Source organism: Drosophila willistoni, unplaced genomic scaffold (assembly GCF_018902025.1).
Source record: "Drosophila willistoni isolate 14030-0811.24 unplaced genomic scaffold, UCI_dwil_1.1 Seg531, whole genome shotgun sequence".
In the NCBI taxonomy this organism is placed as follows: domain Eukaryota; kingdom Metazoa; phylum Arthropoda; class Insecta; order Diptera; family Drosophilidae; genus Drosophila; species Drosophila willistoni.
In genome coordinates, this window is record NW_025814459.1 from 3,346,183 (window position 1) to 3,362,613 (window position 16,431).

At 36.6% G+C, this 16,431-nt stretch overlaps 1 protein-coding gene across 2 annotated transcripts; it reads right to left on the minus strand.

Annotated features, from left to right (window-relative positions):
- Positions 1-3,522: 3,522 nt before the first annotated feature.
- LOC6653343 (protoheme IX farnesyltransferase, mitochondrial) lies at positions 3,523-14,109 on the minus strand. Of its 2 annotated transcripts, none has more exons than XM_002075676.4 (4): positions 13,946-14,108; positions 13,680-13,887; positions 12,935-13,621; positions 3,523-3,843 (listed from the first exon to the last, which is right to left on the minus strand). In XM_002075676.4, the coding sequence occupies exons 1-4, from the start codon at positions 14,021-14,023 to the stop codon at positions 3,614-3,616; spliced, it is 1,203 nt and encodes a 400-aa protein (XP_002075712.2). In that variant the 5' UTR covers positions 14,024-14,108; the 3' UTR covers positions 3,523-3,613. The 2 variants fall into 2 exon arrangements, with proteins under 2 accessions (XP_002075712.2, XP_023037250.1); XM_023181482.2 differs by lacking the exon at positions 3,523-3,843 and adding an exon at positions 8,858-8,926 and having other exon boundaries at positions 13,946-14,109.
- Between the last annotated feature and the right edge of the window lie 2,322 nt (positions 14,110-16,431).

The window sequence follows — 16,431 nt, forward strand, 5'->3', positions numbered from 1 at the left end:
GGCCTCTCGTTGGCATACCAACGAAACATATATTTGTTTCTAGGCTAGACCACTCACATCTCACATCTGATGATGTAATAGCCTATATTCGGAAGAAAGTTAACGTCTCGAATATTGCGGTGGAAAAGTTTAAATTTTCTTTTTCTCAGGACATTTCGTCCTTTAAAATTAGTGTTTCTGCCAATATCTTCGACATTATATGTCGAGAAGATTTTTGGCCGAAACATATAATAGTTAAGGAATATACTGTAAAAAAGAAAAATCGGCAACCGATTCGCCTGACGACAACAACAACTAATACTATTCCTGTCAAAAAACTAGCTTCGTCCCTTAACCTGGGTTACCAGAACGTTAGAGGACTGAAATCTAAACTTCCTAATCTCTATGTAGATAGTCTTTCTTTTGAACATAACATTCAAGCTTTTACAGAGACGTGGCTAAAACCTGATACTGCTGATGCATCAGTTTTTTCCAAAAACTTTTCTATATTCAGACGTGATCAGATTTCTCGCATAGGCTCGTTCTAATAGCTGTTGATGCTGCTTTATCATCTGAAATCCAGGAAATTTAGTTTGTAAAGTAAATTTTAAATCTTATAATGCTTTTATTACTTGTTCCTATATTCCACCATTGTCAGACATGGTGGTCTATTTAAATCATTTAGAGGCAATTAAGGGTGTCTCCTCTTTAGTTTCCAGTCAAGAAATGATCAAAGTTATAGGTGATTTTAATTTACCCGCTTTAGCATGGTCACCAACAGATGAATGTACCATGTTGTTGCCCTCTATGTCACATGACTTTATTGATGGCCTTCTAGGCTTATCTTCATCCCAAGTCAATCCTCTCTTAAATTCTAATGGAAAATCGTTAGATCTTATTTTTGTAGTGGATTCTTCTTATTGTGATTTTTCTAGGATCGAAACATTTGTTCTTCCCATTTGTTGATCTGCCCTTGCCTTCATCATTATTTGGTTCAAATGAGTTACCTCTAACTAGGTGCTTTCGTAAGACTGACTTTGCCAGCCGATTGGTCTTATCTGTACAATTGTAGAGATATGAACTCAGCTGTTCGTATTTTTTATGATACACTGAATTCACTCTTTGATATTTGTGTGCCTCTTGGTAGGCTGGAGCGGCTTCACAAACCTCCCTGGTTCTCTCGTGAGTTATTCAATTTAAAAATGTGAAGACATAATATTATAAGAAGTTTCAAAAAACACGTCGTTCATCAGATTATGCTCTGTATACAGTCGCTCGTTCAAAATTCATGATGCTTAATACACAATGAAGAATTATCTTCAGCAGTGTAAGCTTCAGTTTTCTTCTGACCCTAAACAATTTTATAATTTTGTTAATTTTAAACGTAAGACCTCTGTGCACCCATCTTTTTTGTCTTTTCAAAATAAAAAAGCGAGCACTGATCAGGCAATTGCCGATATGTTTGTGAGTTTTTTCAAAACAACTTATTCCTTAACAGAATATCGAGCAAGTCCGTATCCTTATCATTTAATAAAGGCTAATTGCATTTTCAATCCAGTGATTTATGAAAGTTCTATTCTTAGCAAACTTAAATTAGTTAAACCTGTTTATTCTCCGGGGCCAGATGGTCTTCCTGAATGTGTACTCAGGTTCTGTGCAAACGCATTATGTAAACCCATTTTAAAGTTGTTTCTATTGTCTGTAGAATCTTCCTCTTTTCCATCTATTTGGAAGGAGTCGTATATTATTCCTCTGCATAAAAATGGCAGAAAGTCCGAAACCTCTAACTATAGGGGCATCTCAAAATTGTCCGCTTTTCCGAAAGATTTGAGAAAATTATAACTTCTCAATTGCAACATTTTTGCAGCTCTATTATCTCGCCGTCCCAATAGGGTTTATGAAACGTAGATCTACAACCACTAACCTTTTAGAATTTACATCTTTAATTATCAAGGGGTTCTAGTCGACTACAAGCTGATCTACAACCACTAACCTTTTAGAATTTACATCTTTAATTATCAAGGGGTTCAAAAATGGGAAACAAACTGATATCATATACACTGACTTCAGCAAAGCTATTGATTCTGTTAAACATAGTCTTTTACTTTTTAAACTGAACGACATTGGGTTTCCATCTCTTTTCCTTTCTTGGGTTCGAGAATATTTAACAAATAGAAAACAGAAGGTACTTTTTAAGTCTTCTTTTTCCAATTCCATTCCTGTGACATCTGGAGTACCTCAAGGTAGTGATCTTGGCCCTCTGCTTTTAACATTATTCATTAACGATCTTCCATCAGTCATTGTTCATTCGCGTGTGCTTATGTATGCTGACGATGTCAAGCTTTGTCTTACTTATAAAGATACAGATTCATTTAGTCGACTACAAGCTGACCTTAAAAACTTTCAATCCTGGTGCCAGTTTAATCTATTAAATCTTAATACCACCAAATGTAGGATAATGAAACTCTCCTCAACTGGTCACTTATTTTCTAAACAATAGTACTTTAAAACGTCTAAATAATATGAATGATTTGGGCGTACTTATGGACCATGAGTTAAATTTGAACACCCATATTTCACCAGATTAGACTTGAATCCGTTCAAAAGCAGTTCTTGCTATTTGCACTTCGTGGCTTAAGCTGGGATCGCAATATCAATTTGCCTTCGTATTCTAGTAGACTTCTTTTCATTAACCTTCCTTCCCTAACTAACCGTAGAATTATGCTTGGTGTTATTTTTATGCACAAGCTCCTAATTGGTGATGTCGACTCGCCTGACTTATTAGCTCAGGTAAATCTGTCGGTACCATGTAGACGGAGTAGACAATCTTTGATACCTTTATCGCTTAGTCGTTGTTCTTTTAACTATGCCATGCATGAACCTTTTAGGGTCCTCTGCTCTGATTACAACCTTCTATTCCCTGTAATCTGCTCAGAGTTTTCTATTAATATAGTTAAAACAACTATCCTATCCCATTTAGTTAATAGATAGCTATAGTATTATTTGTTTGTCTGTTTTTTGTATTGTGTATTTGTCCACGCCATTCGTGCCGTGCGTTATACGGCTGCACCCCTCGGTCGGTCGGGTGGGAGGTCCACGCGATTCGTGCCGTGCGTTATACGGCTGCACCCCTCGGTCGGTCGGGTGGGAGGTGGGCAGTTTTCTGCTTCGGCTCGCGCATACCAGGCTTTGTCCTGGTGTCGTAGGGGCCACTTGAACGTACTGCGCATAGTATCGTCAACGTCCGGTACTTTTTTTTGTGAAAAAGCAGCATCGAAAAAAAGTGCTCAAAATAAACGTTGATAAAGGGACGCCCATCGATGAACCCCGCCCACTCACACAAGCTGAGTACCGGGCTCGCTAGAATCAAGCACTAATTACTGGCCGCCTCGAAAACGCAAGAAGACCAGCAATGTTGTAAGGTGATGCGCTACTATATTTTTGAACACAACTGTATGTAGGCCATTATTTGGCAGAAATTTTTTTTGGATAAACATTTTTTCCGTGTATATGGCTGCAGGTAAGGGAAAAGTACAGAAAAACTGCCAAGAGTAGTTAATTTATTATTTTAACAATGCTACATTTCTTATTTGTTGTTGAGGTACTTATTCTTATGTTTTTTTAAACTGATTTATTATCTAGCTCCAGCCGCTGTTGTTACTGGTACAAGACTTGAAGGCATCTTTGGCAGGTGGGTAATACAGATTTCTTTTTTAATACCTGTAGTCTCGTCAAAAGTTTCCTTTAGGTACCAACGTTTTTTATTGGCTAAGAATAGCAACATAAGAGCCGGCAGATGCAAAAGAGAATATCGGAATAGTTTTCGCGAACTGCCACCATTCGAGCTTTGATTAAATTTGTGGGCTGAAAGCAAAAGGTGTAAAATAGTTTTTATTAAAACATGTAGTGACTTGTTTCAGTTGGACAAAGAATAAAAATATACGTATAGTTATTACTATGGCAAAACCATCCATTCTCATCCGATCCAAGTATCCAATTCAAGCCTCGGCAAAATAAAAGGAACTCCTAAAGATTGTAGAGGAATGCTTAGAAAAACTGGCGTATCGTCGTCAACGAGCAGAAATAGAAACAAGTAAAATTTACGCCTTACAGAAGTAGCTGTCCAGCTTTAATGCCTAACAACGTACCAGTTCCCTGTCTTCGCATCCACCTAAATAGACGGTTAACTTGTCGCCGGCATTTCGAAACTATGAAATCGCATCTAAAACTAGAAGCGATCAACTTATATTGCATACATGTCAATCTATACAATTCTGTATTTAAGCAGGAAATGCACGAAGTATTGAAGCCATGCTAAGTGCGCTGTCCAAAATCCTAAGAACCATCTCCGTGGGTCTCCGTGGTTCTTTAAGACGAATTTGAGTTGGATGTCCTTCCAGTTTTGCAGAATACTTTAGTTGTCGAGTCCCTATTTCAGATTTCACGCTACATATATTTAGATCCTTTTAAATGTTGTCGTTGTGTATGTACCACGGAAACCCTGTGATCGCTCTCAGAAACTTCGATTGCGCCATTTGTATGATTTCGACATTGCTGGAACTTGCATTACGCCATAATACGTTTCTGTAATTCCAGATGGGTTTCAGTACGGAGTTGTAAACTTCTCACGTAAAGGGGAGCAAGCATTGATGATCCAATGTAAGCTACTTGCTTTTAATTTTAGCTGTGATTTCATCGCAATAATATGCTTGCTCCAGGTGATCCTTCTGTTTAGGTGGAAACCAAGGTAAGTTACATCGTCGGCTTGACAAACTGTTACGTTGTTTATTAGCATTAGAGCTGGACAGCTTTTTCCGTTAAGTTTAAATGTTACATGTTGGCATTTCTGCTAGTTGACCCGTATACGCCAGGTTGCTTCCTTCCTTTACCACCTTTATGTGTTCCTTAAATTTTGCAGAGGCTTGTATTGGGCATTTTGATCTGCTGAGGATTGCGTGTCATCGGCAAAAGTGGACGTTGTAAGCATTAAACTCGTTGGTAAGTCTGCAGTATACAATAGATAGAGCAATGTCGAGTACTTTGCCTTGCAGTGTACCAGCTTGAATTTTGAAGTCAGCTGAGATAGAGTCATTACATCTAACAGATGTAACAGACATCTAACAATTTCCTATTATCAAGGTATAATTTCATAAGTTTGTCGTGTGGTATTCTCAATAACTTATTAATAATACATTTTGACTATTAATATTTTTTTTGGGCAAAATTTTCTTACAAAAAAAATTTTTAAGCAACGAAAAGAAGTGCTCAAAATAAACGTTGATCGGGCAAAGGGACGCCCAACGATGAACCCCGCCCACTCACAAAAGCTGAGTACCGGGCTCGCCAGAATTAAGCAAACGCAAGAAACGAAAACGCAAGAAGACCAGCAACATGTTTAACATGTCGAAAAAGTAATATAAATGTTGTAAGGTGATGCGCTACTATGTCGTTGCTCAGCTGCTGTTGTCCAGGGCCTATGGGCACAGGCGGTACCGGTGCCGGCCATCGCACCAGATTTCCTTATACTGGCAGAGTAAGTTCTCCAGCGGCCTCTTCTTTGCAAATATCTTGTTGCTCTGCTGCTGTTTTTAGTTGCCGACTTGCAACCACATATAGTGTATATATACACTAGTTAACTTTTTATACCCTTGCAAAAAGGGTATATTAATTTTGGTCACAAGTGTGCAACCCATAGAAGGAAGCATCTGCGACCATATAAAGTATATATATTCTTGATCAGTACGACGTGACGAGTTCAAATAGCCATGTCCGTCCGTCTGGATCAGCGCAAACTCCTCCTAGACTGTAAGAGCTACAGAGCTGAGGCTTGTAGCATGTAGGCTTGTATATAGTGCACAGGTACACCTATAAACGTCTGTGCCAAATTTGATCAAGATCGGGCGACTATATCCTATAGCTTTCATAGGAACGATCGATCGAAAACAGTGACTTTCGTCAATAACTTCGTTACACACCAATATTAAATTTCATTTTTATGAGAATACCTCAGAAAATAACGAATTTATTGAGAAAAATGACTGTTCGTGACTTTGCTATTTTTCCTAAATGCAAAATTGCAACTCTGTAGCTCTTGAGCTCTAGGAGTAATTGGACGGACGGACAGACGAACGGATGGACGGACGGACATGACTATATGCCAATAATTTAGCAAAACCGTCCACTGTGCGACGAAGCATAGCTTCAACACGCGTCGAGGTTGCATTGAGCCTATCTGTACTATTTATTGCCCTGCTTTAAAGCGATACACCTTTAGCAGCGTATAATAAAATTGGGTATATTCAATTTACCCATCTGTCGCATATGAAAAATTTTATTTTAAACTAGAAACCCTGCCACGCTTCGCTGTGCCCGCTTTTGAAAAATTCAAATTGCGACTATAATTTGAGATTTACACTGCACATGGTGTGCGAATTTTATTATAATCGGTTAAGTGTTTTAGGAGTCCATTGAGGACAAACATTGTGACACGAGATTTATATATATTAAGATTTAATATCTCTCTTTAATGTTGCTTCGTTGTACTTTTTGTTTCCAAAAAGACAGAGTTTGTCCAGTTATTTAACGATTTGCAAATTAGTAATCTTCATACAATACTATTTTAAAAATATCCGGCTATCCATCGAATTCCATAAAAATCACCCAAAAAATAGCTGGGTATATCGCATTCGAAGCGACTACTTTATTGGCAATGTCTTAGGCCGCGAGTGTTATTGAATGATACACATTTTTCTTATTTCCACTCATTTTTTATCGTGTTCCGAGATGGGACGCAAGCGTAATTCTATTTTGCAAAATTATTTTACATTTTACGTGGACAAAAATGTTTCAGTGTGTAAACTGTGTAAAATGTGTTTCAGTGGCAAGTACCGCTGGCTGTATTGGACTCGGAAGGTTTTAAAACGCTAACAGTTCAAATATTTCAAGGACTAGTAATGCCATTTGTAACTTCAAGGAATGTTATGAGATAAGTCGAAGAGAAATATAGCCAAATCAAGACCATAATGGTCGAAGCATTAAGAACCAGAATCCTCTACTTCAAAGTGAATACTGCCACACGGTGGAACCGCGCAGTGCTTGGTGTTAATGTTCAGTACATTGATGAAGGTTTAATGTGCATTAAGGGGCGTTGCCACCTTGTGTTATAAAAAAATTTGATTTTTTTTTTGCATTTTCGGATAGATATATGTTTCAAGAATACTGTGTAAAACATTCAAGTTGAAATTTGTAAAATTACAACTTTAATATACCAAAAAGAGAAATAATGTTTTGTTTGTGTATTGATGTATTTGCAGTTGCAGGAAAAGAAATTTCAACTTTTTTCGCAAATCTGCGACTCGCAATGCCTTAACCTCGTCAAGCTCTATATTACAATATTTTCTCTTGTTCAATACCAATAATTAATGCTAAGGTTAGTTTTACTAAATTCAAATTTTTTAATTTTTTCTAACCTTTTCTTATTTTTTTGAAGTGAAAACTTCTTTAGAATCGTTGGGAGTGATTTGAGACTCGATGAAACGAAAAAGCGACACTAAAAAGAGACATACATATAGATCTTATAGTATATAGCCTGCGAGAGAATGAGATGCGAAAATGAGATGAGTGCTTAACTACAGAACTCGACGGCAATTTACAAAGTGTTGACGTGGCTCTGTTGTTAGTGTGCTCGCTTGGCGATCGGGCGGCCGGGGTTCGACTCCCAGTTTGGTCGAAGGTTTTCATAATGCTTTTTATATATTTTGTGATACATTTTTATTTACTTTTTATACCCTTGCAGAGGGTATTGTAAAATTGGTCAGAATTTCGTAACGCACAGAAGGAGGCGTTTACGACCCCATAAAGTATATAAATTCTTGATCAGCATGAGAAGCTGAGTTGATATAGCCATGTTCGCAAAATGTTTTCTTCTAGACCTATATGATATAGTGGTCCGATCTTAAGGATTTTCATACTTTATCTTACCCGGGTAATAAAAAACCCCAAAAAAAGATTTCATCCCGATAGCTCTTAAGACGGATGAGTAAAACGCATACGCACAGACGGACGGACAGATGGACATGGCTATATCAACTCAGCTTATCAGGTCGTAAACGCCTCCTTCTGTGCGTTACGAACATCTGACCAATTTTACAATACCCTCTGCAAGGGTATAAAAAGTAAATAAAAATGTATCACAAAATATATAATGAATGAATGCACAGCAACTAGAATCACTGTCTGTTCAGCTCTCTAAAGTGGGAGAAATATGTGCATGCGAAACCAGATTGAGCAATGGAAAAACAGTTTTAATTGTGGCAATTTATATTTCACCGAATCAATCAATAAATAGCATCACGGAATTCATTCATGAAAATTTAATCATTAATTCATCAATCAATTTATTACGATAAAGTTCCAATGATAAGTGGCGATTTTAACGTAAATTTTGCATTGGACACAGCGGTTCCTTTAATTGACTTTCTCAATACAACATTCAGTTAAAAAATGTGTAACAATCGCACTGAATCAACAACACGATCAAAAACAACAATTGAAGCGGTATTTCAAAGATATGTTGACAACGTCGAAACCAAAGCATTTGTATCATATTTTAGCTATCATAAGCCACTCGTATCATTTGTTGAAATTGAAAACATTGAGGATGAATATTAATAAAATGAAAAAAATAAAATATGACCTTTATAGCAATATTATAATGAACCTATAATTATCTCGCTCCTAATGCTGCTTTCGTCTCATTCTCTCTCAGTTTGTTTTACGGAAGGTTTCACTTCTATCGTGTCTAACCGTTAGACGCACTTTTTTTTTTTTTCAATAAAGATCGAGTAATTATATCATATACCGTTTTTAGAACACACCTGGAAATCGCTTCATTGCAGCAGGTGAATTTAACGCCAAACATACTCACTGGGGATCCCGCTGGTTAATCCTAAAGGAAATGGGAATCAAACCACTCAATAAGTGTCCGTCCGTCTGTATGAACCCGCAGATCTTGGAGGCTATAAGAGCTAGAGCCATTTGGTATGTATACTCGTGTAGTATGTAAATGTATAGAGTTAGTTGGAATTTTGGCCACGCCCTCTTACACCCCAGAATTTTCATAAAACTGTTTTTCTTAAAAAGTATAACAGCTAGAGTCATCAAATTTGGTTTATATACTCGTTTAGTTAGCGCGCAGAAACTAATTGTTCAATCTTTTTGCCACGCCCCCTTCCGCCACCGGAAAGGGGTACGTAAACTAAATTTGGTATGTAAAATAACTTAATAGACGCGCAGATATTGACTTGAGATCTTCGGCACAGTCATTAACAGATATATTAAACTAACATATGTTTAATTTGAAATTAAAAGCCACGAAGTTATTGACAAAAGTCACTGTTTTGGACCGATCGTTCCTATGGAAGCTATATGATATAGTCACCCGATCTTGATCAAATTCGGCACATTCGTTTATACAAGGTGGCGCAAAAGAAGTCATCCGGGCCAAAAGAAGTCACCCGATGTTGTTTGGCTCTCATTTTTTTCTAAATAAAAAAAAACCTATGTTTATTTGGCCAATAAATTTCTCAATGTTTAAATAAACATAATTTAAAAACAGAATCAAAGCTTTTTATAAAAAAAAAACTGGTCTGTGGAGAAATGGCGCAACATTCTGTGGTCAGATCAATCCGAAATTGGGATGTTTTGGAGGAAGGGGATATAGGCTGTATGTTCGTCCACCGAAAAACGCGGAGTACAATCCGAAGTACACCACCAAGACTAGTAGACATGGCGGATGAAGTGTGCTGGAGTCGGGCGGTTTTTTTGTTGAGAAAGTGATACTAACATTTGCCCCCTGTATCGAAAATACAGGAGAAGATTTGTGGTGCGACTTTAAGAAGGGAGTAGCTGCAACCACTAAAAGTGGTATTTAGACTACTATAGAGCGTACATGGAAGGCCAGAACACAAGAAAGGTGCCAGCAACTGGTAGATTCCATGCCGCGTAGCTGCGCAGCTATACTAGAGAATAATAGACATGCCACCAATTATTAATAGTCTGATATTAACTTAGTCTATATTTCTGCATTTATTTTTTTATAAATAATTTGACATTATCAAAAATAATTCCACGTGCATTTTAACCGTTTTTTGTTGATCTGTATAAATTATAGTTTTGTGTTGTTTGATAAAATATCAAAGAGAAAATTTCGCCTAAGTCGAAGTTTATATACCCTTGCAGTTTTTGGAAATAATATTTTTACATGTTCAAAATACTTTTCCTGCAACTCAATTCGTCAATACCCAAAAAACACATTCAAATTATTACTCTTTTACTACAATTTTTTCTCCTTCCCTCGTACCCTAAACAAACCACGGTACGCATACACATAAAGTTTATGTAGCGTTGCGCCAAGGCAGCGTTTGAGCAGAGACCATTTATAAGTATTGACAGTAACTTGTGTTCTATTTATCCGATCAGATTTTGGGATCTGATGTTTTATATCCAATACTATCACATTAATATCACATTTCATCCGCACCGAGAGATTTTCATACATACATACCAGGTAAAAAAAGTACAAAAAAAATTTAAGCCCGATAGCTTTTAAGATGGCTGAGTAAAACGCATACGTACCGAAGGACAGACAGACATAGCTATATCAGCTCAGCTTTACATGCTGATCAAGAATATAACTACTTTATGGGGTCGGAATCGTCTCTTTTTGTGCGTTAGAAACATCTGACCAATTTTATAATAACCTCTGCAAGGGTATAAATAAACAAAGTAAGGACCGATTCCGGCTCGATCTACTCCGGGGACGGTTGGAATTTAAGGTGGATGTGAAATAGTGATTCCCACTGGCACCATCCACCATCTCTTAACAGCTGATTTTAGAGCTGCTATAGACAGACTTGTTGTAAAATGCAGTAAGAAAAATAAAAATTTATAATTTCTGTAACTGTTGTCGATAAATAATTTACAGTGCTTGTAAAATAATGTTAGGTTGATAGTTTACAACTATATCCTATACTTATAATATTAATAATAATATATAAGAACCATCGGCAGTATTGTCTACAATGAAAAAATAGTAGAATTAAAACTCTGCAATGAACATTCTAGTCAGATTTTTCTAAAATTTTTAACCCGTTGCAAAATTTTTTTAAGTTTTGTTCCTTTCTGCTTGTTTTTTGGCATTCACAAGCAAATAATGCTGGCAAAGTTGCAAACTGAATGGTCACGAATACTATAGTCGAATGATTCCAAATTCGATCTTTTTGGTCGCTGTGGCTGCCTTAAATTAAGGCGCCAGGAGAACGATGTTCTAAAAAATGCTGCGTTGCCTCTGTAATATGTTATGATATTGGGATGCAACGATTTTAACCTAAGCTATCGTGTTTTCACATTTGCTATATAAACAATTTCAATAGGTTTGGTGTCGCTTACAAAATTCAAACACTTACATACATATCTGTAATAAGATTTGTCACACTAATGGTCAACGAGGTGGCGAAAAAGAATAAGGGCTTTTGGTTTTCGTCGTCTTGCTTTAAATAGTTTGTCTATTTCTAAAAAGGCAAATGCTTGAATGTCCTATCGATTCACGGCTTTGAGACTAGCGCTTGATGCATAACTAAAAGTTTCCATATGCTCAGACTCCCTATTAGCGATTGAGGCCATCAAAAATAGCAAAATCAACTACCCTAAAATAAAACGAAAATTCCTAGCCGGTATAAGGGGTAAAGAATACGCTGATGGCGCAGCCAAAAAACATTTGTTTTATTTTGAATTCTTTCGAAAATAACATCAATAGTCAATAGTGCTAACTATGATACTATGATACATACAACTAAGAATATATATTCTCCCCGCTATGTGGAGCGGGTGTCAATGTACGGCAATTTATGTTTTTAGGTGTAGAGGCATATATCAGTGCACTAAGTGGCGCAAAAATCGTTTTGTGCGTTACAAACATCTAACCAATTTTATAATACCCTCTGCAAGGGTATTAAAATCATATGTGTAGCAAAGCACACTGGACAGCTAGAACTTATAATTTTTAATTTAAGCCAAAAAACTAATCAGACGAATTTTTACACTAATCAAGCCTCAGCATATATGGCTGCTGCCCTATAGCTTCATAATTTATCTTTAAGCACACCGAGCCATAATAATAATAAAAAAAGACATATTCATTTAATATAAACAGCACGGCCTAAACATGCCGACACAGCAGTAAAAGTAGCTACCGAATAACCACTTATGTTGCATAACATAATAAACCTGACCAAACCTACTAACTTGAAAATTGCAATAAATCGAAAAAAAGGCTATTCACTACATTTCGGTCCCCTTGTTAAATCGTAGTTTTTTCACAACTCGCAAAATTTTTGTCTATTTTGAAATGCCTGTTGTTCAATAAATAAGTTTATTTAAACATCATCAATATTTTCACAATGAATTTGAATGGTAAGAGGGTTGCCAATCTTAGCCTAGCAAACATGATGAATAACTCGATTCAAAAGCCAATTTTAGCCTATGTAAAGGACTCAAAAATGGTTAAAAAATAGAATATTAAACAACTAATGCCGCCAGCGTTCACAACGTTTGGAGCAGGCCATGGCAGTAAAACAATTAGTGCCAAACTTCAGAAAAGCAGGGCCATAGCCACAAAAGCAAACGAGGGCGCAACAGAAATTTGTGGCCAAGAAGCTTATCGTGACTATCGGCTGACACCCAAACATCTTCCAAGTATATCACTCAGATAATTGGTGGCTCTAGCTTTTATGCTCTCTGAGATCTAGGTATTCTTACGGACTTGGACTTAGTTAATGAAGAATCTATGTAATTTATGGGGTTGGAAAAACTACGTTCTTTCTGTTGCATACATTTTTGCGACTTTAATATATTATTTCACTCTGTGGGCGCATATTATTGAAATATTAAAACTTACCTAGATAAACAAAATACAAGTTTAGTGGCAATGACTCTAAAACGAACCAACCATTGGTAACATCAAATACAGGAGCAAGCAGGGAAAGCCCTCCAATAGCAATTGAATAACGATATGCTGTTCGCCGGCAAAGATCAGGGTTTGTAACAGCCATCATTCGATAACCAGCACGCGAATAATCTTGTCGCAAGTTCCATGACAATGCGTTAAAGTGTGGAAACTGCCAGGCGTATAGTAGTCCAGCTAGTATAAGTGATCCAGGGTCCAGGCTGCCCGTACACCCAGCCCAACCCATGAGCGGCGGTAAAGCACCAACAATAGAACCAATCCAAGTATTCATGATGCTAAATCGTTTCATTGGTGTATATATTGACGTGTAAAGAAAAAAGTTTCCGGCCCCTAATAATGCTGTTAGGCTATTTACACCAAAATAAAGAATGCCCAATCCAGTTATAGCCGATGCCACAGCAAATCCAACAGCATGCAAGGATGACATTTGGCCAGTGACTAGCAGGCGGTTCTTTGTTCGGGACATTTGAGAATCAAAAGGAACTTCGTGATATTGGTTTATTGCATTGGCAGCTGCCGACATCAAACCAGTGCCTAACGAGCACATTACAAACATAGTAAAATTGAAAGGTGCTGGTGCCATTGCATAACCGCTCATTGTAGTTATAACAACCAAGGCTGATAATAAATAAACATTATTTTAATATTATGATTTAATGGTATTACAAATTCTTACATGTTAGGCGAAACTTTGCTAGTTTCTTGTATTGCCTACACATTTGGTTCCCCTCCGTGTTGATTATCGGACTCGGCACCCAAGGCAATATCCCCAACGGCAACTTAGTGTAATTTGCATTGGTGATTTCAGTGTTATATTGGTTATTCACCTGATGACAATGTGAAGTATTGGGGGCTTCTGATTTATTTACAGTTGAAGCAGCACACTGCTCATATAATCACAAACATCAATTAAAATTATTACATAAGAATTTTTGTTCTCACCCTAATCGGCTGAAAATCTGTTGAAATTTTTAGCTGAAGATTTATATAGTTTTTTCGCCTAACAAATATTCGAAACATAATATTTATATGTAAGCACTTTTAAGTTTTCGTAAAAGTATTTAAGACATATTAACCATTCCTTCGTAATAGAGCTGGACAACCATCGATGAAACCATCGATAGTATCGATTAAAATTTAGTTCTTCGATATATGGATGGATATTTCTCGATGATCGATATATTGCCCTGTATCAAATAAGCTGTGAGCCACTGTATATCTTAAGCTCGATTCCAGCATCTCTTTGGGGGATGGTGCATAAGGTTTTGCCGTGCCGAAATTTCACCATCCATTTCACCAACCTAAGGCGACGTTCCCATCTAAGGCCGTTCGATTGGCCTTCTTATCGATATTTTGCGAATGCAGCACTAAAAATTTATTATTCACTGGAATTCGTGTGACATTCACTGCGAAAATATAAACAATGAACGTCAAAAATAACACAAATAATAAGCAGGTCAGGAATAGCTTGTGGTCACTGCAGAATATTTGTAATATCTTCGTCAGTATTGGATTCATTTTTGGTGTACCTATAGTACCAACACATTAGCAGTTGTCGAAAACAGTGTTTTAGCGAAATAAATCTAACAATAGAACCGCACACTCTCAATTAAATTCAATGCAAATCACTTATAAATTCATTGCAAATTACGCTGTTATTCGCGCTGCCACTTTTATTTGTTTCTTATTTGTTTATATATTTTTCGGTCTCCATTTTTTTCGAACAGTCACTTACATTTTCTTTAGGCTGTGAATTCTAGAAGGTAATCCAATTCCGGGTGGGCGCCAATTAAGATGTTGGGTCGGTGCACTGGCTACCGTTGGGGTAAGCCGTTAATAGGATGCAACTCAAGAGATGAATTGGGAAGATTAGGTTTAGATACGGTTTACTATGTATCTAGATCACTGTCCTTGTGGCTCAGCAATATATCAAAGATTATGAAATGTAATTACAGCCAAGTGCAGGAGTAATGTGTGTTTATTGCTTAAGCGATTGTACAAAACTAAATATATTAAAGGAAAGAAAAGAGAATTAAGCCCAAGTACATAAATGGAAATATGAATCTAGGACTAAATACATAAGAAGTAAATAAGGCCTAGTCCATGAGCAGTTCGTTGGATTGTTTGTTAACCTTTCCCCTCCTATGTTCATTGCCTTCCTTGCTGACTTCCTTTGGTAAAGGCGAGCGCATGTGTCATGCTTAGCCAGTTTGCAAAATATTACGTTGTTGTTTGTAACGCATTCGGAGACCGCCTTCACTCCGTCGTCGCATTCAGCTACTACTTTATCGTGTATCTGTAGTATGGTGTCGCCATGTGCCACGGAAAAAATTATGACCTTCTTACATAAAAGTTTAATTCTAGGGTAATCCATAAGTATGTGGATGGTGCTATTGGACACTCCCATTAAACTGGAGATTGTTGTGAATTGTTTGGTAATAATAGATTTTAAATCTTCTTGATCGAAAATAGTTGGATTTCTTATATGTGACTTGGCAAGGGTGATAGTGAGCAAAAGGTCTTGAATTTCTGTAATTAGCATTATATTTCTTGATAGCAACGTGTCGTAAAGGTGTGGGATATGCCAATTTCGCAACTTCAGAATTTTATAACTTTATTAACTGCATCTGTAAGTAAATTAATTTGCCTCTTAGTTTCTGTTCCCGCTTCTGCTTCCGTTATTTTTATTTTTCAGTGCTGTGCCCAAAAAAACTAGACTTTTGGACATGTTTTATATTGTAATGACCAGGTTCCACTTGGTTTAAATAATTCAACAAACACGTCAGTGCCTTTTCGTGGTAATATTCAGATTTATTTTTATTCCAAATATATTCTTTTGCGTAACCTATTGTTACATATGTATATATTCTTATGCTGCGACTTAGGCGACAGCTACAAAAGAGAGGGAGAGTGTCAGTACATACATACATATTAATTGGGGCGCTTGCATCAAAGTGCTTGGTCAGCGTTCACACGCTGGCTTGGCCCTAGCTCATGTTACGCCTGTGCATTGCTGCTCATATGAATATATTATGTATGTGCATATATAAATGTACATACATATATGAACATGTTTAGCTGTATATTTATGTGAGTATGTTTATGTGAATATATATTAATGTATACACATAAACATATTCAAGTGCACACTTATGTTTTATTGGGTACATATTTAATTGTTTATACTTGCAACAAAGTGTTACAAGTTGAGCTCTTTATGTTGAAAGAATTTTGGTATGAATTTACTACACCTCCCCTTTTAAGAAAATAACGTAATATTATGGAGGTATATATTAATTAATGATATTGATAATTAATGATTGATTAAAGGTAATGTAATGTATGTTAGAAAAACTATTTTGTTTGTGTCTGGCCAGACAAATTTTCTCTCTCCTCTTTTCTTTTTTTTTTTTAAATAATTATATATG

Bases quoted from the DNA above. Each gene is read 5' to 3' on its own strand.
- LOC6653343 (XM_002075676.4), bottom strand. From the start codon at position 14,023: ATGTTTCGAATATTTGTTAGGCGAAAAAACTATATAAATCTTCAGCTA. The intron at 13,622-13,679 runs GTAAGAATTTGT...ATTTATTATCAG, and splicing joins AGCAAAGTTTCGCCTAACAT to CCTTGGTTGTTATAACTACA. The intron at 3,844-12,934 runs GTAAGTTTTAAT...TTTTGCTTTCAG, and splicing joins CTTGTATTTTGTTTATCTAG to CCCACAAATTTAATCAAAGC.